At 36.5% G+C, this 24,407-nt stretch overlaps 3 protein-coding genes across 3 annotated transcripts in view; 1 reads left to right on the top strand and 2 right to left on the bottom strand.

The window, feature by feature from the left end:
• Nucleotides 1–1,245: 1,245 nt before the first annotated feature.
• cln6b (CLN6 transmembrane ER protein b) lies at nt 1,246–8,901 on the bottom strand (the record flags this gene model as incomplete). Its single annotated transcript, XM_079412508.1, has 7 exons — nt 1,246–1,531; nt 2,171–2,293; nt 2,545–2,600; nt 3,327–3,515; nt 6,800–6,898; nt 7,745–7,859; nt 8,843–8,901. 7 exons carry the CDS (start codon nt 8,899–8,901, stop codon nt 1,246–1,248), a joined length of 927 nt encoding a protein of 308 aa, XP_079268634.1.
• Nucleotides 8,902–11,259: 2,358 nt separating this feature from the next.
• On the top strand, nt 11,260–15,907 carry fem1b (fem-1 homolog b). The gene is made up of 2 exons (XM_079412095.1): nt 11,260–12,072; nt 13,308–15,907. Exons 1-2 carry the CDS (start codon nt 11,798–11,800, stop codon nt 14,941–14,943), a joined length of 1,911 nt encoding a protein of 636 aa, XP_079268221.1. The 5' UTR covers nt 11,260–11,797; the 3' UTR covers nt 14,944–15,907.
• An 807-nt stretch (nt 15,908–16,714) lies between these two features.
• itga11b (integrin, alpha 11b) overlaps nt 16,715–24,407 on the bottom strand; it is a 53,216-nt gene continuing 45,523 nt past the window's right edge. Inside the window, exons 22-30 of the mRNA XM_079412021.1 lie at nt 23,651–23,727; nt 23,404–23,487; nt 23,024–23,114; nt 22,792–22,905; nt 21,311–21,394; nt 20,915–21,022; nt 19,772–19,867; nt 19,217–19,330; nt 16,715–18,287 (exon numbers count right to left, since the gene is read on the bottom strand). Of these exons, the coding sequence (XP_079268147.1) occupies nt 18,213–18,287; nt 19,217–19,330; nt 19,772–19,867; nt 20,915–21,022; nt 21,311–21,394; nt 22,792–22,905; nt 23,024–23,114; nt 23,404–23,487; nt 23,651–23,727 (843 nt within the window). The 3' untranslated portion in view covers nt 16,715–18,212. The remainder of the gene's footprint in view (nt 18,288–19,216; nt 19,331–19,771; nt 19,868–20,914; nt 21,023–21,310; nt 21,395–22,791; nt 22,906–23,023; nt 23,115–23,403; nt 23,488–23,650; nt 23,728–24,407) is intronic.

Genomic DNA, 24,407 nt, shown 5'->3' with positions numbered 1-24,407 from the left:
TTAAGAGTGTAGCATGCATTTTGGGGGTTTTACAGAGGGGATTTTGGATTTGTCTTTTTATCACTCCATAAATCAGAACATACTGTCCACAGAAAGACAGAATAAAAACATTTTCACCATATTTTAGGAATAAAATATTGTATAAAATCAGGCGACTGATATACGAGCAAACAATTCTATAAAAACCTTCAGAATATAGACATCAATAAAACAAACTTTGGTTTAAGTGCTGCTGAAGCGGAGGAAAGTCTCACAGCAAGATATGTATTGGAATGAAAAACTACAGACACAAATACATAAAAATAATAAAATAAACACTTAAATGTGTCCCTGGAGCACAAAAGCAGTCTTCAGTCGCTGGGGTATATTTGTAGCAATAGACAACAATACACTGCATGGGTCACAATTATACATTTTTTTTTATGCCAAAAATCATTAGGATATTAAGTAAATATCATGTTCCATGAAGATATTTTGTAAATTTCCTACCGTGAATATATCAAAACTTCATTTGAACAACTTTAAAGGAGATTTTCTCAATATTTAGATTTTTTTGCACCCTCAGATTCCAGATTTTCAAATAGTTGTATCTCAGACAAATATTGTGCTATCATAACAAACCATACATCAATGGAAAGATAATTTATTCAGATTTCAGATGATGGATACATCTCAATTTCGAAAAATTGACACTTAAGACTGGTTTTGTGGTCCAGGGTCACAAATGTGTATTTTACATGTTGCATTTCCAAAATTCTGAAAGAAGACACGGTTTGAAAGCAAAGCAGCAGAAAAATCTCAAACCTGATCAGTTTTTGCCAGTAGTGTCTTCCCTTAAAAATATTATACACTATGGAAAAATTAAAAACATACATCTTCAGAAGAAAAAAAAATTATGTAATTATTTTACACAAGGGAAAACCTTCATACAACACACTGTTTAACCTTCAACAAATCAAAAAGAAGAAAAATGTCTGAAATGTCAGTGTGTTAACAACACTTAGTAAAAGTATTTTACCTTAAAATCAATAGAATAGAATTATTGCACGACTTGGGCTGGTGGAAATGGACTCTTTGCACAGTCAAAACAAAAAGCACACACTGTGCACAAATGTTTTCCAGAAATTCATAGGAAGTCCATTTTTGAAGACACAACGTGACGGTTACTTACAAATAAACATAAATAAAGAGTTTATAGTTGCAGCACAACTATAAAGTCATTTTGCTAAAACTGTATTCATGGAGTCAGTCTGTGAGTGGCACGTGTTTGTCTCTGAGGTGCAGCGTGTAAATGGCCCACGGCTCTGGTATATAAATCACTCCTGGATATTTCCTCCGTAACACCTTGTCGTTCCACAGACAGGCGACCCAGATGGTCACTAACACGAGCGATAGAGAAAAACTGTAGAGCAGGAAGAGTCCGTTACCGTCAGGCTGAAAACCTTTGCGCTTCTGGTGCACGACTGTAGCCATCATGGTAAAAAAAGTGAAAATGAACGGGATGAAAATTTGTCCCTCTGTCACAAGATACCTGTGGAGTACAGAGCAATTCATTCATTTTAGTTCCAGCTCGACTTAATAAAAATTCAAAATGCTAAAAAAAAATTATGAACTTCATTAACCCTTTCACTGGTGAGTTTGAAATATTCTAGCTGTCCCCCCAAAGTAATTTTAGAACGTCTCCCCTTACTGTTTCCATGGCGACGCATCATGCTTGTCACGTGACACATCGCGGCCACAATAACACTGTATGACAGATGGATCACTTTTATTTCCTTTTTCATTCTAAATATTCACAAACTTGCTGAACATGTCATGAACAATCTGCTATTCCGATTCACAAATATGTGTAAATGAGTGGTTTGTCGTTTAAAAACATTTCTAAATGATCTTGACCGTGATCTATAAAGTGAGACGGGCGCCTTAATCATCAGTCTAACAGATAAGGAAAGGAAATGCCCGTGTCAGATGGCACACTAATGTAAACACAGCCTGGAAACAAAGTTAACGTGTGACACTGGAGCTCATTCCCACAGCACAACACACGATACGGCCGCTGTTCTTTCTTTAAGGGCTGACTTTATAAATAATTCTGATCTGTGAAGGAGAGTTGAGTTTCGTTGAGGTGAATAATGAAGAGCATGTGGCTCCCAAACACTGATAAACTGACCAGAAGTAAAGGCCACTAGGACCCAGTAGAAGCCAAGCGGAGATGGGCATCGTCTTCTCAGCTTTGACAACAGTGAAACAGCCAGTGAAATACAGGAACAGGATGAGGAATAGAGGAACATACCTACAAAAAAATAAAAGAAAAATTGAATGTAAATGTAAAATCGACTGATTTTTAGACACCTTTTGCTGAAATAGAACATTTTGTACAAAATAATTTATTCAAATGCTTTAATAAAATTATAAACTGCACATTTCTGTTTAAACTCTCTTGTGACAAGAATGTTTCTATGATTTTCAAATTAATCGGGTTAACTAGTATAAAGTAAATCAGCACCGAAATGCCGAATGTTTGCAGAATATTTCACAGCTTACCACATGCAATGACCCAGACTTTCATCATAATACTGCAGCAACTCAAACAAGTCAATCTGTCAGAAAACACAGAGAAATGGGATTTATATAGGCTATTGAAAAAATGTTGTTTGCCCACAAAACTAAGCTGCCGTTATTGTTAATTACAATAAAAACTATGAAAATTATTTTTTATCACTTGAAATCTTTTAGTATTTTTTAGTGTTTATTTAGTATAATTAAAGTTAGTAATTTTTTGTGTTCTTGTCATTTTTTAAGTTTTTTTTAAATGTCTACATAACTTTTATTTCAGTTTTAGTTATTTACATTTATGCATTCAGCAGACGCTTTTATCCAAAGCGACTTACATTGCATTCAAGTTACAGTTTTTACATTTTTATCAGCTCTTGCTTTCCCTGGAATCGAACCCATGACCTTGACGTTGCTTGCATGCTCTACTATTTGAGCTACAGGAAAGCACAAAGTTATTTTAATACATTAAGTTAAACTAAATCAAAATGTGAAATGGCAGCTAGCTCAAATAAAATAAGTATAATTTTTCAAAATATATATTTTTCGGTATTTATTGTTTTTATTTCAAGTAACGGAAATATTTTTTTTATGGTTTTAGTTCAATATAATAACTAATTAACTATAATAAATGACTGTTATAAAGCTGAAAAAAATGAAAAGCTTAAATTTAAGAAACTTAAAAATGCTGAATTGGCAACTAAATCTTAATAAACAGTGTAATATAAATAAATACTACTATACAATGATATATAAATAAGGCTAAATTATACCAGAGTTTCTGGTCTGAGGTTCTTCATGATGGGGTTTTCTCTGACGCTCAGATGCAGCTGGTACCCGCTGAGCAGGAGCCGATGGTTGATGGACTCTGCCACCAGGTGCATGCTGGCGCCCATCACAAACGTGATGATGCACAGGTAGACGGCAGATCGAGGCAACGTCTTTGGGCTTCGCTCTATGAACTGGAACAGAACATTGCATGAGGTAATATACCTCAAAATGCTAAGGGCTGAAAATTTTAGTAGGGATGCTACAAATATCCAGCAACAAATTGTCCCTAGCAATAATTAAATATATGTATATGTAACCACTGTAATTTCGCTTTCAAGGATGTACCTTTAATACATGGGCAGAGTAAGAACATATAAGGTAGCCAAACATACGTGCACAGTTCAGCTGAATGATAAAGTTCATCTCTTTACTTTATGTTGTTAAACTGAATGCACAAAGCAAACTGATAGCTGAAATATCCACAAAATAAAACACAACACTGAAATGTGCAGTTTATCTGTCAATGATGTGTATGAACTGATTTCCTATCAAACCGTCTGTCACCAACTGAACTGCGGTGGTCAAACTATTCAAAATATAGTGAATTAAGCTACAAATGTGATCATAATGTCCAATGTCTCCATCTCACATGTATAGAGCGTTTGCACCTATGTCACGGTTTGTTGAGTTACCCGGATGCACAGCTATATTGGAGATATATACTCAGATGAAAACAACAGCATGGATTGCACGGTTAATGTGCTACTGAATATGTTGTTCTACTAATTTATGATGTCTAAACCATGGAAAAAGCTGCTAAATCACATAAAGGACTTAGTAAGCAGGATTTTGACAAACTAAAGTAAACGCAGGGCTCAACGCTAGGGATTTTTTTCTACTGGTACAGTCAGATATACCAAGACAGGTATTTTGACAAAAGTATTTGTCCATTCAAGCAAAAGAAGTCCAGTCACCTTTATTTTTATAGCGCTTTATACAATACAGATTGTGTCAAAGCAGCTTTACAATGTTAAACAAGAAAAACATGTGTTGTTGCAAAGCTTGTGTTGTTAACGTAGAAATCACATGACCAATGACAAACGAAGCCTCACTTTCTGTCCAGTCACGTGCGCGAATGACTTTTCGTGTCGAAATGTTCGAACCCTCAGATCTTACTTTACAAGACAGTTTTAATTCAGACTTATTCAGTTATATTTTAGATAAAATTAAATATCTGTCATATGCAATTCATATGTGTACATTATTATTTTACTACATCATATTGATATTTGTACTGGTATTAAATTGCACAGTTTAATGGGTAAATTAATTTATCATAGACAGAAATTCAACAAACATAAACTGTTAGGCTTTTATTTGTGCATGTAACTTGAATCGATCTATGGAATATGTGGTTGATGCTTCGTCTTACGTCTATCACAGGCTTTTGGCTGCTATATTTTTTATTAACCACCAGATGTTTTCAACACACTCTGAGCTTTGAATCTTTTCCCGAAACAGTTAGAGGAAAGCCTCAGTGAAGTGAAAGTGACATACAGCCAAGTATGGTGACCCATACTGGGAATTTGTGCTCTGCAATTAACCCATCCAAAGTAAACACACACACAAATCAGCGAACACACCCTGTGGTGCCCGGGGAGCAGTTGGGGGTTCGGTGCCTTGCTCAAGGGTCTCACCTCAGTCGTGGATGATGGAGAGAGGATGAAGAGAGAGTGCCTTGTACATTCACTCCCCCCACATACAATCCAAGACTCGAACCCGCAACCTTTGGATTACGAGTCTGACTCCCTAACCATTAGGCCACGACTTCCCCTAGTCATGCTTCCCGAGGCTTCATTTGCCCATCACTAGTTTTATCATTGTCATGGTTCCTGTCTAGTCATGTGATTCCCTTGCCCTCATGTTTCTTGCCATGTGCTCCCTTAGTCTATGTGTCCTGTTCTGATTGGTTGTCTTCTTATTGTCCTGTCATATGATTCTCAGTTCGGTTTGCTCATTGGTTGGTTCTTGTCAAGTGACCCTCAGTGTTTGATATACGTAGCCCTCTTGTTGCCATTGTTCCTGGTCTAGCTTTGTACTGTGTAACCCGCTTTTGGTGAGTTGTTCTTGTCGCATAGCCAAGTCTTTTTGATATTGTATCTGTTCATTCTTGGATTTAATAAAACTGCATTTGGGTTCATCCACAACAGTGGACTGAATGTTACAAAGATGACGTGAAAACGAAACGCAATTCAGGGCTACTGAATGTAGTCTTGCTTGAAGGCTTTAAAATCGCTTTCATTTTTAAATTAGCAAGGCTTAGAAACAAATGCAAACTATGCAAACACTTTTGTGATGATGCAGCAGTGGCCTGATCGGGCCAGTAACAAACTTCAGATAGTTCTTCCTGTCGAACCCTGTGATAAAGATCCGTACAACTGCCTCCTTTGTTGTGGACTGATGACCCGGCAATTCTTCCTTCTATTTCTTATCCCGACATAGTGAACTACTTCGTTTTTTCACGAAGCCCATAGACTAGTTCCGTTCAGTTCAGTGGCATTGCTTACATTCAGTGCCGCCAATATGGTTGACATCCGGATTGATGACGTGCTGTGAAAACGCTCTATTTTGAGCTGCAGCTCGTCATTTTAATGCAGTGTTTTCACTAGTTAGCTGTAAACCGATTACCTCACCTGAATATGTTCATAGACTTGTGTTGGGTGTTATTTTTGGAATGGAAATACTAAAAATCATACTTTTTTCATATTCATTTATTTCAGCTGAATCCTTTAAACCACTGCATTGCAAAATGACTCCCTGTTTCGAAGTGCTCCAATCGGATCGCGGATTGCGAATTATTTGATCATTCAGAATCATTCAGATCGTGTCTTTGGAGCGCATATTGTGAATCGTTTGATTCAGATCGGAAATTTTATTATAAATACGTCCATAAGCTTTTGCTGCAAAACTGCAAAAGCATTTCTTCAACACTGACCTGACAAGAATATCATCACAGATTTCTGGATGCATGCATTGCATGTCATCAATCATGCAAACCAGTTCTTTCGCAGTTCTTTGAGACACAGAGAAATCTCTAATTCATCCAAGAAGACAAAGAACTGCAGAAACGTCTGCCAGATATTTCCTCAGATGTAAAGGCCCGAGTTGTTCATTTCCAACAGGTATGGGGTGATACATCATTTCAGCGACATGTAGCGGCTGAGGTCATAAATATCACATCCTTCTGAGCTTGTTTTGCTCTGTGAGGCTCTGTCTGAGCCTCACATCGACAAATATGACACTAACAAAGTGTCCAACCTTACCGAAAGCAGCCCTGCCAAAAACAACTTGGAAGTGTAATACATCTTGGTCCAGCGTGTTGCATTTTTACAAAGGGGTGGGGCTTAGCAAAGGGGTGGAGCCTATAAATAGGTGTAACAGTAATTGGTGACCTGCTTCATAATAATAAACTCACCTTGAGCAGCAGGAAGGGTGTTGTAATGTTGTACAGCATGTGGAAATAGTCACTGGCACTAGGTTTATTCAAAGGAAACCACTCCAAAGGGCAAAAGATCTAAAGAAACCCACAGAAAAAGCATCAAACATCAGTGATTTTAGGCACCTTACAGCTTAAATAAAACACTTTGTGCCAGAGAATTAACACAAGCATTTTAATAAAATTATAAACTGCTCAATAATACACAAGGACAGGTGTAACTGATTAAAAGATTGTTTGGCAACAAATGCATGCACTGTATGTACCAAGACAAATTCCTTGTGTAAGCACACTTGGCAATAAAGCAATGTAAAACCTGTTAACTGGCTTTCAATTTACCTTACAAAATACAAAACTACAGCGTATATTACATTTAACAATACATGCAGTTTTACAGTAAAATACTTAAAATTATTGCAAGTAAAAAATGTGCATAATCTCTATACTATATCTCTACACAGAGAAAATATAAATTATATATAACAACTCAAAACATCCACCTTTTCTTTACTAAAATGATATTGTGTTTTCATAAGTAAAAACAAAATGTTACTTGAAATAATAATTAAAAAACTTTAAACTTCATCAACATTTCTCATTTTCATTTGATGTACGTACTAAAATAACTAAAGTAAAGAATAAGAATAATAAAAAATAACCTCTAACATCATAATGTATATAAAATTTATAAATTAAAAAACCTAAAACAAAGTAAAATTAACATGAAAATGGAAAATATATATAAAAAAAATTAATAACTATAATTGCTATCTCAATCACATAAAAATATCATTGCCATGGAATGTTGTCAAATAATGAATTTTGCACAGAGATGTTTTTTTTTTTTAAATGTAAAGGTTTTGATTATTTTCAGATCTCTATTTAATAAAACAATGTGAAGCTTATTTTACGTTATTTTGATACCATGGCTAAAGGCCTGCCGATGTCCAGCAGCCAGTTCTGGAGGGTGAAATAACACCAGAGGTCCATGTGGAACTGAGCTTTCCTCAGACAGGAGTCCGTCTCCCTCGAGCTGTGTCTGTCAAGAGCACATGACATCAAAAGACAAATATAAAATGATAATGAGAAATATGCCTGAGGTCCTTAAAGTCACACAACGCTCTGCTGATGGCAGATGCTTTTAGCAGCATCTACGTTTCCCAGACCATCTGGCAAATATTTTTCATATATTTATGTCCATCTGTCTCACTCTGGTTATGTCACTTTAATTCTTTCTCCCGTTGTTTGACTTTCATGCTGACTTTGCACCCTGGACCAGATGTTGGAGCACAAATCAGCTTTAATGGATTAGTTGGCATGAGGATGCAGGAGCTAATGCCGCATCAAACGACAACAAAAATGCAAAACTAATATTCAAGATCACATTCGAACGTTTAATTTAAAATAACATTTAGTTTCACTTGATTATGATAACCCTGGTGCAGAACTCACTATAGAAGCGTGAAGAGTTTAAGTTAAATACTTAGTGTTGGTGTTTGTTCAAATCGCTAATTTTTGACCTAAAAAAAATTTAACTAAAAAGTGCAAGTGTAATGATGATGGTTTAGGACGCATCCAGACTCTTCCTCCATTTACAGATCAAGAAAACGTAGAAAGCGGATAGAAAGTGTCTCATGGACCGCCGTGGGAAACACACTTTAATCTCATCCGATTGGTTTCCTTCAAATCCCAATGCAATATCTCCGGCTGCAGGGGTTTTGGGAGGCATCAAAGAGCTTTTAGCTTTTGAATGTGATTCTAAGGTGGATTCAACCCAATCCCTATTTAAATATATATTCAAAATGATTTGAAATAAATATTTAATCATTAGACACATTTTTATATTTAAATATTAACATGTCTATATATAAGTATATGCCATATACAATTATTAGATATACTTTTTAGAACATAAACGCCAACTACTAATATGCACTTATATGAATCTTTTACAATGCATCTGAATTGTTTACAAAACTTTCATTGTACTTCATACATTATGTGGTATAAAAAGTTTCAAACCTGGTCAGGAAGGCAGCATGCATGGCACAGTTTTGCCTCTTGCGCATGATGGGTGGCATTTCAGCAGCACCATGAAGATTTTCTGCTTTCAGCCGCACTGGAGGCAGACGATCCCGTGACTGACCTCTGACCTCAGCGGGCAGGGGTAAAACGTCAAAAGAAAGCACTCATTCTGGTTTAGTCCCGCTCTCTCCTGGATGCAGAGCTTGTAAAGCTGCAGGACTCTCATGGCAGGTGTCTGGTGTAGCTGTAACACAAGATGTGACTGTCCCGTCCTACAACATACATCAGGTCTATACACTGACTTCTGACTATTTATAAAAGCAAATGCTTATTCATAAAGTAAAATGAAACAAAACACATAACTAAATAAAAATGTTAGTAGTTAGTAAAACAAATGAATAACTAAAGCTTGTCTGTTCAAACACAAAATCCTGAAAGATTAGGTTTTGTGAGATCTTCAGTGCATTTCTAGTTGCTGCGGCTGATTGTGCAGATAAACCTTTAATCCAAACCACTCCCTTTATAAACACATGACATGTTTCAGGATTTAATATTTCTGTTGAATATACAGCACTGTGTCCCTAGAAAAGACTGCCAAAAACAAAACAAAATTGTATTTATTATTAAATAATTAAATCTATTTGAAAGAAAATTACAAGTGTATATACACATAGCATTTATTACAAATATGTATATATTTATTATTTTTTTTACTCATATTATACAGTCATGGCCAAAAATATCGGCACCCTTGGTAAATATGATCAAAGAAGGTTGTGAAAATTAATCTGCATTGTTAATCCGTTTGATCTTTTATAAAAAATAATAATAATAATAAAATCCAACCTTTCATTGGATAATAAGAATTTAAAATAGGAAATATTATGAAATAAATGTTTTTCTCTAAAACACATTGGACACAATTAACATCACCCATTTATTCAATACTTTTTGAAACCTCCATTTGCCAGTTTAACAGCTCTAAATGTTCTCCTGTAATGCCTGATGAGGTTAGAGAACACCTGACAAGAGATCAGAGACCATTCCTTCATCCAGAATCACTCCAGATCCTTCAGATTCACAGCTCCATGACGGTGCTTCTTCTCTTCAGTTCACCTCACTCATCTTCTACAGGGTTCAGGTCAGAGGACTGGAATGGCCAGCAGAAGCTTGGTTTTGTGCTCAGTGACCCATTTTTGTGTTGTTTTTGAGGTTTGTGTTTGGATTATTGTACGGTTGGAAGATCCAAACATGGCCCATTATAAGATTTCTCACAGAGTCAGTCACTTATTGATTTTTTATCTGTTGGTATTTGATAGAATCCATGATGCCATGTGTCTAAACAAGATGTCCAGGACCTCCAGCAGAAATATAGGCCCACAACATCACAAATACAGCAGTATATTTCATTGTACACATGGGGTACTTTTTATCCCTGTGTTCACCAAATCCATCTTGAGTGTTTGCTGCTAAAAAGCTCATTTTTTAGTTTCATCTGACCATAGAAGCCAGTCCCATTTGAAGTTCCTGTCATGTCTGATAACTGAATATGCTGGAGTTTGTTTTTGGACGAGCTAGGATACTTTTTCTTGAAACCCTCCCAAACGACATGTGCTGATGTAGGGGCTGTTTGACTTCTTTTTAATGGAGTGCTCAAAATTGTGAATATGAATGGGAATATACTTCAGAGATATTTTACTCTTAAGAATTTCTAGGGGTGCCAATAATTGTGTCCAACATATATTTGAGAAAAACCTTTATTTCATAATGATATTTCCCCCATTTTAAATTCTTATTTTTAGATTTTTTAGAATTTTTTAAATAAAAGATCAAAAGGATTAACAATGCAGATTAATTTTCACAGCCTTATTTGATCATATTTATCAAGGGTGCCAATATTTTTGGCCATGACTGTATATTGTACAGTGATGTGTAAATATATAAATATCTTCAGATCCATATTATTTTTTTGGAATTGAATCCAGGCTTCTGACATTGTAGAAAACTTCTAAACAAACACAAACACAAAGCAAATATTTGGCACACACACACACACATCAATACATTTTTAAATAGATATAATAAACATAAATAGAATTAATAGATATAGGCTAATAAATCATGTATGATATTATATTATATGGAAACTTTTCAGATCCACATTATTGTGTTATTTGGTCCAGGTTTCTGACATTGTGGAGTACATCCAAACAAACACATAAATTATATTATAGTATATTATACACTAATAGTTATTTTATGTATCAAAGTATACTATATATGGAAAATACGGTTTTTTTTTTTTTTTGTATTTTTATGTAATTTTATTGGGATTGATTATAAAAAATATATATAATGTATTGGTTCTTTATGGGACTTTTATTTCGAAAAGCAGTCCGAGGAATCCCAGTGCCGCACTTCCTGTTATGGCTGACTTCATTTCCGGGCGTCGTTACTGGCAGAGGTGAAAGACACAATCACATTTAGCGCAGATTTGAGCTTTAATTCGGATTTATCAGCGAAATCTGGATTCGTTCTGTTGAAGTGATCGGCGGACATTATCGCGGAGGGACTCAGAACGAACCGAAGCATAAAAGTGAAGGAATGGGGCGAGTAAACTCGTTTAGAAGCGAAAGAGAATTCCGATTTGAATCGAACAGACTAACGTTAAAACACTAAAGTCTAGGATTATAAAATCACTATATCAGTTACAATATAGTCCGTTCATATAATCAGAAATTGAGTAAGTTAGACAAAGTCTCCATTTGTTTTAAACAGCTCATAAGATCCATATTAATAGATGAGTTTATTGTAATAGAGATCAGCACTAATGGCAGCTGGTCCTGCGGAGACTCTGCATGTGCTTCATATATGAGCTGAAGAGCTCAGGCAGCTGTTTTTAATGGGAGACGGCTTGATCTGCTCTGAGATCAGCGGGAGAATCTTGCACAGATGGCGGAGGTACCGGCTCTGGCCCGGTTGGAGTCCCTGGCCCGGTATGTTCACAAAGCGGCCAGCGAGGGGCGAGTCCTGACCCTGGCCGCCCTGCTCCTGAACCACTCCACCGTTCAGACCCGATTCCTGCTGGAGTATGTGACCCAGGAGGCCGGACAGAGGTCCACTCCGCTCATTATAGCTGCTCGGAACGGACATGACAAGGTGGTCCGGCTGCTTCTGGACCATTATAAAGTGGACACCGAACAGACCGGGACTGTCAGATTTGACGGGTGAGTTGTCTATTTTTTACGTGTTACATGATTTTATATGGTTACTTTTTAATACACTGATTATGTAAATTAAAGCGATACATTTATTTCGCTGACTGTAACGTTATATTATGTTTGCTATTTCTTACACTCGTATACACAAAATATTGATTGAATTGCAAATTATGTTGTAATCTTACCTGTGTATAATCCTAAAGATTCCGCTTAGTAATCAATTACAATCGGGGTGGCGACAATTACTATAAAATTAATATTTAATATTGTCTGAGGTAATTTTACAACAATCGATAACGGAAACGGAAAAATGGCGTTTGAATTAAAAAGAGCGCGAATCCGCGGAGTGATATGAGACTAATGTAAGTAGCGCCGGTTTCAGTTACCCCAGATAAGCGGACTGATATACAGCGAAAATTAGACCGCTGAATACCGTGATTGACTAATCAGAAGCGAGTATTCCCCGTGTAATAAAATACTTGTCTTTTTTTTTTTTTTTTTTTTTTTTAACCGCCATTCGTGTTTATCATACATGTCCAAACCAGTATGATTTACTTTCTTATGTGGAATATGAAATATGAATATGATTTTTTTTTTCATGCAATTAAAGTAAATTCGGGAGATCCTCAATAATGTGGCTTTTGCGCTGTCTTCTGAAGTCATATAATTGCTTTGTGTGAGGAACACTCAAATTTAAGTCGTTATCTATTGAAAATCTTCATGCTCCAGTACATTCATATATGGCGCACGAAGACGCATCACCACAAGTTTGAGCGTTGTAGTAAATTATTTTATTTGAACTTTACACTGTGATAAATTTTTCTTGGTCAATAAATATATTTTTGATTCATGTACACCTTACAAATGTAAAAAAAAAATATATATTTTATGCCAATTTTATGGAGAGCTGTAAAGAATTTTACTGAAAAAAAATTGGTGTAGAAACAATTTTAACTCAGAAATTGCTAGTAAATTTCGCAGTAACAAAGAAACTGCAAGTAACATTAAATTGTACATGATTTTTTTTATGCAGAAATACTAAAATAACTTTTTTTTAAGTTGTTGTTTCTTTGTTTTGTTTACAACTTCAAAACTTTTTTTTAAAAGTGTGTTTGTGCTGGTGAGCACTTAGAATTGTGAAATTTGGAACAACATGAGAGCGGGTAAATGCTGGCCGAAACGTCATTATTGTGTAACTATTCCAAAAGAGCCCTGTGTTTCACTGTCTTTCGCTCTTACAGGTATATTATTGATGGCGCCACGGCTCTTTGGTGTGCAGCTGGTGCTGGGCATTTCGAAGTGGTACGTTTGCTGGTTTCGCACAACGCCAACGTGAATCACACCACCCTTACCAACTCCACCCCCCTCAGGGCTGCGTGCTTCGACGGTCGGCTGGACATCGTACGGTATCTCGTTGAGCACAAGGCTGACATCAGCATCGCCAATAAATACGGCAACACTTCTTTGATGATCGCCGCCTACAAGGGCCACACCGACGTTGTTTACTTCCTGCTGGAGCGAAGCGCGGATCCTAACGCCAAAGCTCACTGCGGGGCCACCGCGCTGCACTTTGCTGCAGAAGCCGGGCATCTGGATATCGTGAAGGAGCTGGTACGATGCCGAGCGGCTATGGTGGTTAACGGACACGGCATGACGCCGCTGAAAGTGGCGGCCGAAAGTTGCAAGGCGGACGTCGTAGAGCTGCTGCTGTCGCATGCGGATTGCAACGTACATAGCCGCATTGAGGCGTTGGAACTGCTTGGAGCATCTTTCGCCAACGACCGTGAGAATTACGACATTCTTAAGTCCTACCACTACTTGTACCTCGCCATGCTAGAGCGATTTCGCGATCCCGAGAGGGTTGTCGCCAAAGAGTTGCCGTCTCCTGTTGCGGCGTACGGAGGGAGGGCAGAGTGCCGAAATTTGCAAGACTTAGAGGTCATTCGACACGACCGGGATGCACTACACATGGAAGGCCTTATGATTCGCGAACGAATTCTGGGTGTGGATAACATAGACGTGTCGCATCCCATAATATACCGTGGCGCGGTCTACGCCGACAACATGGAGTTTGAACAGTGCATCAAACTCTGGCTGCACGCCTTGCATCTACGCCAACAAGGAAACCGCAACACTCATAAAGACCTCTTGAGATTTGCGCAAGTGTTTTCGCAAATGGTCCACTTGAAGGAGCCGGTCCACGCATCGGACGTTGAACACGTTTTACACGCCAGCGTCCTAGAGATCCGCCGCAGCATGGCGCGCTTGCGAACCACCACTGATGCGGAGTTGCCGGTGGCCACTGACAGCCACGAATCTAACGTGTTCACTTTCCTCTACCTGGTTTGCATCTCTACGAAAACGCAGTGCAGCGAAGAGGAACGAGCACGTATAAACAAACAGATCTACGACTTAATACGCCTAGATCCGCGATCCCGAGAGGGGTTAACGCTTTTGCACCTAGCGGCTAGCTCTAGTACGCCAGTAGACGACTTCCACACCAACGACGTGTGCAGTTTTCCAAACGCACAAGTGACCAAGCTGCTTATAGACTGTGGCGCCCAGGTAAACGCAGTGGACCATGAAGGAAACAGCCCTTTACACCTCATTGTACAGTACAACCGTCCCATCAGCGACTTCTTGACTCTCCACGCCATTATCATCAGCCTCGTCGAAGCTGGCGCACATACGGACATGACCAACAAGCAAAAGAAGACCCCGCTTGATAAGAGCACAACGGGCGTTTCTGAAATCCTACTGAAGACGCAGATGAAGATGAGTCTGAAATGCCTGGCGGCTCGTGCCGTGCAGCAACATCAGATCTTGTATCGGGACCAGATTCCCAAAAGTCTGGAGGAGTTTGTTGCATTTCATTGACCTGTGCTTTTGTTTGTCCATTAGATCTGGTTTTTGGAGTTTGTTTTAACCTGTGAAACGGTGCTGAGGACTCCTAATTTGACCTTGTTTAGTGCACGGATTGCAAGTCTAGAAAAGATAGAAAATATACATCCGTTAGGGAGATCTGACTAAATCCGACTGCTGCATTTTATCCCAAAGGAACTGGAGTGTCCAGTTTCATTCTGGTTCTTTTTTTAAACAAATCAAAGAGGATGTTGATGCTGATGGATACAGGTAGCGCAAAGGACTCTTATTTTGAAAACTGATACGTTTCTTCTTTTGGCAAACAGCATTTTATTGTGTGTTGGACTTTAGTTATGACAATGTGAACAGCTTTTTTTTTATTAAGCTGCTCTTTTGTCAACATTTTCATATTTTTTTAATAAAAGGTTTATTTAGGTTTATTTAAAACAGAGTGAAAAATGTCTATTTTATAATGAATCAATAGCCGAAAGTTGATGTTCTAAAGTTAAACTCCGTGCCAGGTGGTTTCTTTTATTTGAATATTAAAATGTGCCTGTAACCAGAAAGTTGGACATTTATAATTATTATTATTATTATTGTTTTTTTTTTTTTTTTTAACCATGACGCCACTGCAAAGCCAATTAGCGAGTCTGTAATTCTGACGTGTGTTAATTAACATGTGCTGGAGCTCATTTTGAGTCACGGGGCCTTATTCTGGATGGTGCTGTTGTGTGAATGTGTGAGCAGCATGTCTTCCTGTTTTTAGCTCGTGTGTGTGTGTGTGTGTGTGTGTGTGTGTGTGTGTGTGTGTGTGTGTTTCTGAGAGCATGTCTGCTTGAATGTGGCCGAATCTGAATGTGGAGGTTTTTAACCTTCTGTGTTTGCACCATGTTTTATTCTTTAACTACTGGAGATCGATCAACTTGTTTTTATTTCCAAACCAAATATAACAAGATTAAAAACATCAATCTAAGACACCTGTCAGACCCTGTGTGGTTCTGTCGCATTTGAATTGCGATTTTTTTTTATTTATTTTTTTTTTTTGTTTGTTTGTTTGTTTGTTTTTAAAGGAATAGTTCACACAAAAACAAAAAAATTGCTGAAAAATGTCCTAACCCTCAGGTCACCCAATATTTGGAGAAATGTAGCACTGAATCAGTGTCTCAGCAATGGATGCTCTGCAGTGAATGGGTGCCGTCAGAATGAGAGTCCAAACAGCTGATAAAAACATCACAATAATCCACACCACTCCAGTCCATCAGTTAACATCTTGTGAAGTGAAAAGCTGCGTGTTTGTTACAAACAAATACACTTTAAACTGTCGCTTCTGGCCAAAATATGACTCCATAAACCATAATAACACTTCCTCCAGTGAAAAAGTCCATCCCCTGTTGTCGCTCATATCAAAATTCTCACTTATTTGTTTAGAGCTGTTTTGGCTTGTAACGGTGCTTGATCTGTGCAGATTTCTCTCCCGATTCAGGCGAGATGACATTTTCACTGGAAGAAGCGTTATGGATAAAGAACTCGTATTTTTAGGAAGAAACAGAAGGTTTGAAGATAAAGTGCCTGAATCATGTATCTATTTCTTCATCTTGTGAAGTGACAGGCTATGTGTTTAACTGATGGACTGGAGTGGTATGGATTACTTGTGGATTATTGTGATGTTTTTATCAGCTGTTTGGACTCTCATTCAGACGGCACCCATTCACATCCATTGGTGAGCAAGTGATGGAATGCTAAATTTAGAACTATTTCTTAAATAAGGGAATTCAAAAGCAAGATTAATCTTTTAAACCAAGGTGATTTTAATTTATTCAGTGGTCCAATTAAAAGCACATGACAAACATTCACCTTCACATGCAATAAAATGACATAAATGACAAAAATTAAACCGAGTGACCATAGAATCACCACGGTGTCTTAAGCTGTGAAGCCATGTCAGAAGAAAATACTGTCTGAAAACATTTTGGATTGAATGACTATGTTTAGAATAGAACCATCAAACTACTTATTGCTGAAGTATGTATAGTGTGCACAGTATGCTTTTTCTGCATCGCATGACGTACGTTTATCAAATTGTGCACACTGCACAGAATAAGGTTAACCATCAGTGCAATGCATTTAACTTGATCTTTCACTTTTCCAGTGTGATGAATGGATTGTAAATTTGATCAGCTGTGAGTTTTCATACTAATAATTTGGTCAGGCAGTTCATAAATACTTCGACTTTAAATGTAAAAAACAAACAAAAAAACCCTTGGTTTACACATGGAATGATGCATACTATTTCAATAGTCTGCAGTATACAGTGCGCTTGTAAGTAGTAGACTAGTTTTCCATTCTGAACAAAGCCAGTGTTATTCGAGGCAGCGATCATGAAAAAAAAGTGTTGAAGGGTAGTTGAGATGTCAAGAATATTTTATTAATTTATAGCATTTTTTCCCCCAAATTTGTGTCTTAAGTCTTATGATAATATCAATAGAGATATTACATAGAATATTGTACTTTTACATGTATTTATTTTTATGCTATCACACTACAGAAATATATATATTGTTTTGTATTATTTATGAAAGCACATTTGCAGACAAAAGAAAAAAAAATATTGCAAATAAAATCTGAATAAAAAAGTAAAATGTGCATGTTTATTTCAACTACCCTTAAACCCTTTTACCAGTTTTAATGATGAAAAACACATGGAAGCAAGCAATACTTCCGATTCCAGTACTTTATATAAAATTGTGATTATGACAGAATCTCAAATACATGAACCTTGAACAGATGTTGCAACCAAATGCATTAAGGTGCATAAGTTTATGGTTAAATATTTTATTTTATCAGTTTTACATTATATTGCTGAACTTTATTTACAAATTTCAACTTCAAAATTCTATACAATGTGCAAGTGCATCAGCTTGAATTTATGCTGCAGCAAAAAAAAAAAAGTCTTACTATTCTTTTCCGCAATCTGAGGTTTGTTTCGTGACATGCAAAAAATTCATCAGCACCAAAACCTCTCAAAATGGTTCAAACCGAAGCCTCTTCATTAGTGTTTTTTCTTTCGTTGACTAGTACTTTCCACCTGTTTCCAAAGTCGCGTGAAATTTCTTCCTCAAACCGCATCTTCTATCTTAATTGGCAGCATGGCCAGGGGAAGCGAGCTGATTGGTTCTGCATCGGAAGGCAGGAGGGCGTGGCAGTGCTCGAGAGCAGCTGATTGGCTGACACACACCTGTGTCTGGAGAGTCCCTGAGTGATTGGCTGAGGAGGTTGCCATGGCATTACCGATCCTCTGCTGTCTTCTCATTGGTCGCCTGCTCTTCCCTCTTTCTCTTTTGCCTGTGGAAGAATCCCAGCTGTGGATGAAAGAAAAACTGATTTGTTTTGAATCAAATAGCGGAAGCGTCCTGAGAGATTTTACCTTAAACAAACCCTAAAATAAGTGTTTGTTATGTAAATGTATGTCTTGATATGCAAATGTAGCTCTAGTGTAAAAGAGTGTCAAGCATATGGACAGAATTTAAGCTTGGCTGTGGATAAAAGGGATTTCAGTTGATAAGTCAAGCAAACATGATGCAAGTTTGTTAGCCTAACAGCCAAATATCAGTGTTATTATTGCATTTATTTATATTTTGTATTGTTTATTAATTTGTTATCTGCTGTTGTTGTTATTATTGTTGTTTCTTAAATATTTATTTTATTATTATTTTTAATACGTTTTAGTACTTCAGCTTATTTCAGTTATTTGCCAAGGCAACATTTGTAATTTTAGTACATTAGTTAAGTTTTAGTAATTCTATACTTTGATAGTTTTATTTTTGTATATTTTTACTTTATTTGTTTTATTTTAGTTTGAGCAATTTTAGTATTTCAACTTAAACTTATTTTATTTCAGTTAGTTGCCAAGACATTTATTTTTTTAAGTTTGAGCTTTTCATCTAATTTTTATGCAAGTAATATTTATTTTATTTGAGCTTTATTTCAATTACAGAAAACAAAGTTTAATTGTTTTATTCTTAGTTAAAAATAGCCAAATATTAGCATATTAAAGTGTCATTTTTTGGATTTTAAACCACTTTGTGTCGTATGCATTTTAATATGCAGATAAAGCAAGCCATTCGTAGGAAGATTCACCCCGAATTAAACCAAAATGAGGCCTAAACATCTTCATCTCCTATTTTGACACTCAAATGAAGTGTATTTACAATTGCATTACAGTAATATAAGTCTACACTAATACATATGTTCATATTAGCTTGGTAACTGAATAAAAACCGTCTCAGACCTTCCAGAGGGCCAGTACCAGCAGGGCCAGAAGCTGCAGTCCTCCCAATGTGCTCCCAACAATCACCCAGATGGGAATCCGGTAATCTTCCTCCTTCCTAATCTCCAGGATTATCTACAGAACCAAACGCTTAAAGTCAAATTCTTGGAAGAATCGGGTATACAAGATAAGGCCTCATATGCAAACATGCACAAATTAATGTTAGAAGTTATGTGTGTCATTAAGTTGACTAACACTGTATTTTTGCACCAGTTATCAAGTATTAAAGACTGATTTATCCATAAGGGGGCAGCACATCACTTGAGTTATTTTGCTACTCAGAAGAATTTGTTCATTTTTCACTTGCCCATTGCAAAAACCTTAAGAGTGTATTGAAAAAACATACAAACTCTTAATTTCTGTAAGCAACTGATCTTTATTTCTCATTACACCCGTGTATGTCACACTAGCTTCTACTTACAGCACAAGCAAATGTAATGAACTCAGATGCATCACTTTCATTTATCCATGAAGTGTGTCATGTACAGTGATTTACAGCATTCTGGAGGTACTCACGTGTCTCATGGGTCGTTCCTCGTGGAGGAACATCGGACTTGAGGGGCTCAACTCAACTACAGCCGTCAATACCAGATCTAACCGTTTAAATTTCACCTGAGGAATGAGATGAAGAGGTTGTTTTAATCGCATCTCTGCAAAAAACAGTTCATAACAATTTGAAGTCCTTTTCGATATGTCCTGCACCAACTTTCCGTTTCAATAACAAATTAGCACAAAAGCTTACTTTGGGAAAATTGACATATATAATTAGAGGAAAGGTAGGTATATTTAATAATATATGGACCCCTTTAAACAATTTGTTAACAAGTAGATGGAATATAAAATAGTAATGATAATAAACAAACAATAATGTGAACAAATGCCTGATGTGAGAAATCATTATTATTTTACAATAACAGATACTAGACTGATAAATGTAATTTTCTTGTTAATTAATTTATATATTTATATATTATATAATTAATTTGTTTGTGTGAATATATATATATATATATATATATATATATATAATACAATAAAAATTGCATATATATTTTTAGTGCTGTCAAATAAAAGTTTTTGTTTACATAATATATGTGTGTACTCTGTATATTATATTTAATATTTACATTCATATAATTTATATTATATAACAAATATATTTAATATACAAACAACATATTTTTCATGAATATATACATGCATGTGTGTGTATTTATATATACATAATAAATATACACAGTACACACACATGTATATTATGTAAACATAAACTTATTTTGGATGCGATTAATCATTTGACAGCACTAATATTTTTTTATTATATTATTTATTATATATGCTGGGGTAGAAAAGTTCTGTACGGTTCAGTATTTTTGTTGTTGCTGTTGTTACATTGGATAATACAATAAAATGTAATAAAATTATGATTGAAAAAATAAATAAAAAACCTATATACAATTTGTTAACAATTAGGTAATGTGGCATTCAAAATCATGATGACTGAACAAATTCCTTATGTAACAATATTATTATAAAAGGTACTGTACTGATAAATATAACTGTAATTTATTAATGTATTTTTTTTGTTATGTATGTATATATATATAGACAGCTGACCACCTATTATCTGGATTTCCAGCAGGGTTCTGAGATACTCACAGCTAATAAAGTATGCAGATTGAGCCATCCTGTCACGGCGATGCTAACGTCTCTTTGGGGAAGCAGGTTGATTCTACACTGCGATAATGTGTCCCTGGTGGATGTGTTCTGTGAACACAAATAACACAATATGAATGACATGAAATGCTTTTTGATCACTTGGACACTTTTTGATGCGCCAGACAGGAAACTGCAAGTGAATTATTTCCAATTTGGAGCACATAAAGATTCCAAACGAATGCTTGTGTTAGGAAGTGATCAAGCAGGTTGGGTGGGTGGTTTGTTTTCAACAAGCTCGTCACTTTAGCCCTCTGTTGCTTTGTTTCCCTGCAGATGGATGCAATTTGTGTATCGCAAAAGTTTTGAAGAAGTGTGGACGATGTGTATAAAGTTCACCATGTGCAGGTTGAGGGAGAGATCTTCCTGAGAGGACGAGCCGGCGGTAATGACACGTGGAGCATTGCAGTGAGAGCCAGACGTCTGAAACAAACAAACAAGCAAACAGAGGTCTTAAAGGGACAGTTCACCCCAAAATTTAAATTTGCTTTTAATTTTCACACCCTCAGGCCATGCAAGATATAGTTGACTTGTTTCTTGAGTAGAACAGTAAAGAAGATTTTTAGCTGAAACTCCCTGCTGAAAAAAAAAAAAAATAGACACCTTCACAACATTTGTAATGGTTTTACTGGTTATACTGGAACTTGTATTGGTTTTAATGGAAACTGTAATGGATGCTTTGGGTTTCTACTGATAATTGGTCTCCTTCTATTGGTGGCTTGTTAAAACCAATAAATCTTAATGGAATATGTCCCAAAACTACGGGAACCCATTTTTTAAAGATTAAAAGTTGATGGTTTGTAATGTTATTTGTAGTGGAAACCATTCTGTGATGGTTTCTATAGTTTTTTGGGGGGTTTTCAGCAGGGCTGTGATCCTTGGTGATTCATAAAATGTAAGTCAGCAGCTACCATCACTTTGAGAGTCAAAAAAGGCATAGCAAGCAACACAAAATGAATTCCCTTGGTTCCTGATGATATATTGAGGTTTATATGAAGTGAAACGAGCGGTCCGTGAAAGAAACTGAGCATTCTTTACAACATTACCTGTAATCCTGGGGAAATTTGATTATTTCTCGCAAACTGATTCTTTCGGACAGTTTGTTTCAATGAACTGATTCAAATCACTACATGCTGAATGTAAAGCAAAAATATTATTAAACCACCTACTAATGATGCAAAATGTGGATGTTTTACATATCTAAAGCATATAAAGTGAATAAACGTCTTATTTTTACATAAAATGAAAACGTGTTCGAATTATAATCTTGTAAATAATATTCACTTTCTTGCTCATACTGATCGTTTCGCTTCATAAGACCTCAATATATCGTCAAAAGCCATGTGTATTAATTTTGTGCTCCTTGATATGCTTTTTTTGACTCTTAAAAACAGACAGCGGTTCATGCATTTTATGAATCAACAAGGGCTAAAAATCCTTGGTGGATTCTTTACCGTTCGTCTGAAGAAAAGCAATCTTAGATGGCCTGAAGGTGAGTAAATTAACAGCACAGTTTCATTTTTGGGTGAACGATAATTCTTGATAAAACAGATGAGGATTTACACAAGAACAACAACCACTAAAACAACTACTGATTGAGTTCAAGCTGTGCCAACTCAAATAAACTGGATAAACAGATTGCTTGCATTGTGAATCAGGCAAAATAACAAGCTCTGGAAGCAGTTAAAGGATTCGTTTACAACAATAATTACACAATGTTCAGTTTCAGATGAACTGTTTTTTTTTTTTAAGTTCGTAGTTTGAGGCCGAAATTTGATTAATTGAAAAATCTGTACACATAATTAAGACAAAAAATGCACCTGATCAATATCCAAGTCTGCGAGGCGCAGGAGAGCATTTGCATTTCTGGTCACAGCGAAGACGTTTAATGTGAAGAGAAGCTCAGATACGGGAAACATGCCGAGATTTTGGATCTGCAAAACAAATAGTTTTAGGAGAAACATATTTATTTTGTTGAAATGCACTGCGTATGTGCTCTGATTCATTCTGGAGAATATTATTTAAAACCTGTTTTGGATGTGAGGAGCCCACCTGATAAGAGAGATTGAAGGGTGGTCCGGTCCCAACAGGGAAGCTCTGGCCGAGCTCAGGTTTGATCTCAAAACGGGACGGGCTGGAATCTCTGAAAGAAAGACTCACCGTATGAAGCATTCAATATTGAATAATCATTTATTAGCTTTGAGATATTTCTGGGTGAATTTCACAAAACCTGTCAAGAACATGTCTGTGTCATATTTCACTTCAAAAATCTCATTTTGTCCTGTTTTTGGACCATTCAGATTTTAATTGTAGTTAACTATAATAACCCAGGTTAAAAGACTTGTATTTTTTCACATTACTATTATGATTATAATAAATATAAGCACTTGATTTTTGGGCATTTCTTTGTGAGTTTCACGCTTCTGTGTTACCTTGTGAAGAGAATATCAGCCTCATATTTCAGATTATGATATATGTCATTGATGTTGTCCTCTGGAGACATTTCTTCACCTTCACTGCAACGAAACAGACAGATTAATCTAAAAAAATCTATAGCTTTCTTAAACCAACATACATTTTTCCAAATGAAAAACTATTTAATCTACATTCATTTTATACATTAATAAAAAAATATATCCTCAGATGAGATTCTCATCGGTTCAAAGGTCTCAACCTCACCTGGAGACCCTCAGAGTGATCTGGACGTAGTTCAAGAAGACAGATCTGCTGAACTCAAACTCCAGTCGAAAATACACCTGGATAAATGAAACAAAATGTGAACGAAAGACAACAGAGAAGCCAAACCGCAACTAAAGGACACACTGTTCTAGTACGTGGCTCTATGGTTTCTCACTGTCATCTAATTGGAAAACTGTGATTAATGCAATTGCTGCTTTGTACCGGATTTGAACAGAAGGCGCAATGAATTTCCAACAGGCTCTAGAGACGCGAGTGGAATTCAAGTAGTCCAAGGAAGAGTCTGGGGCGACGCCAGCCCAGCGAGAGCACAGGAAACCACACAGAAACACCAAATAATCACAGAATGTACCTGTAAACTCTCTAAGGAACAATCCCACTGTGAGACAGACTGATCAAACACACATGGCACGTGAGAATCAGACCTTCGGTATGTGAAAAACGGCAGAGAAACGTCCCGTTCGGACAGGCATAAACAAATATCTGCACATGAAGAGGATTTTACATGATGAGGTTTTCCATTCTGTGGCTTCTGACGATGTCAGGAAGATTATGCACATCTTTTTGACAACCTCGGGCTTCTGTTTTGTCGCAGATTCACTCCAACATTCATTGACATGTATTTTTCCAAGCAATCAGCCAGCAGCATTATTTTGACCGCAACTAAAACGTACCCAAATTAACCAATACATGTTTTTGGAAATGCTACAATTGGAAATAAAATGGCATTTGGAAATGC

Source organism: Barbus barbus (assembly GCF_936440315.1).
Source record: "Barbus barbus genome assembly, chromosome: 48".
Lineage (NCBI taxonomy): Eukaryota > Metazoa > Chordata > Actinopteri > Cypriniformes > Cyprinidae > Barbus > Barbus barbus.
This window is presented reverse-complemented; position numbering and strand designations above follow the sequence as displayed.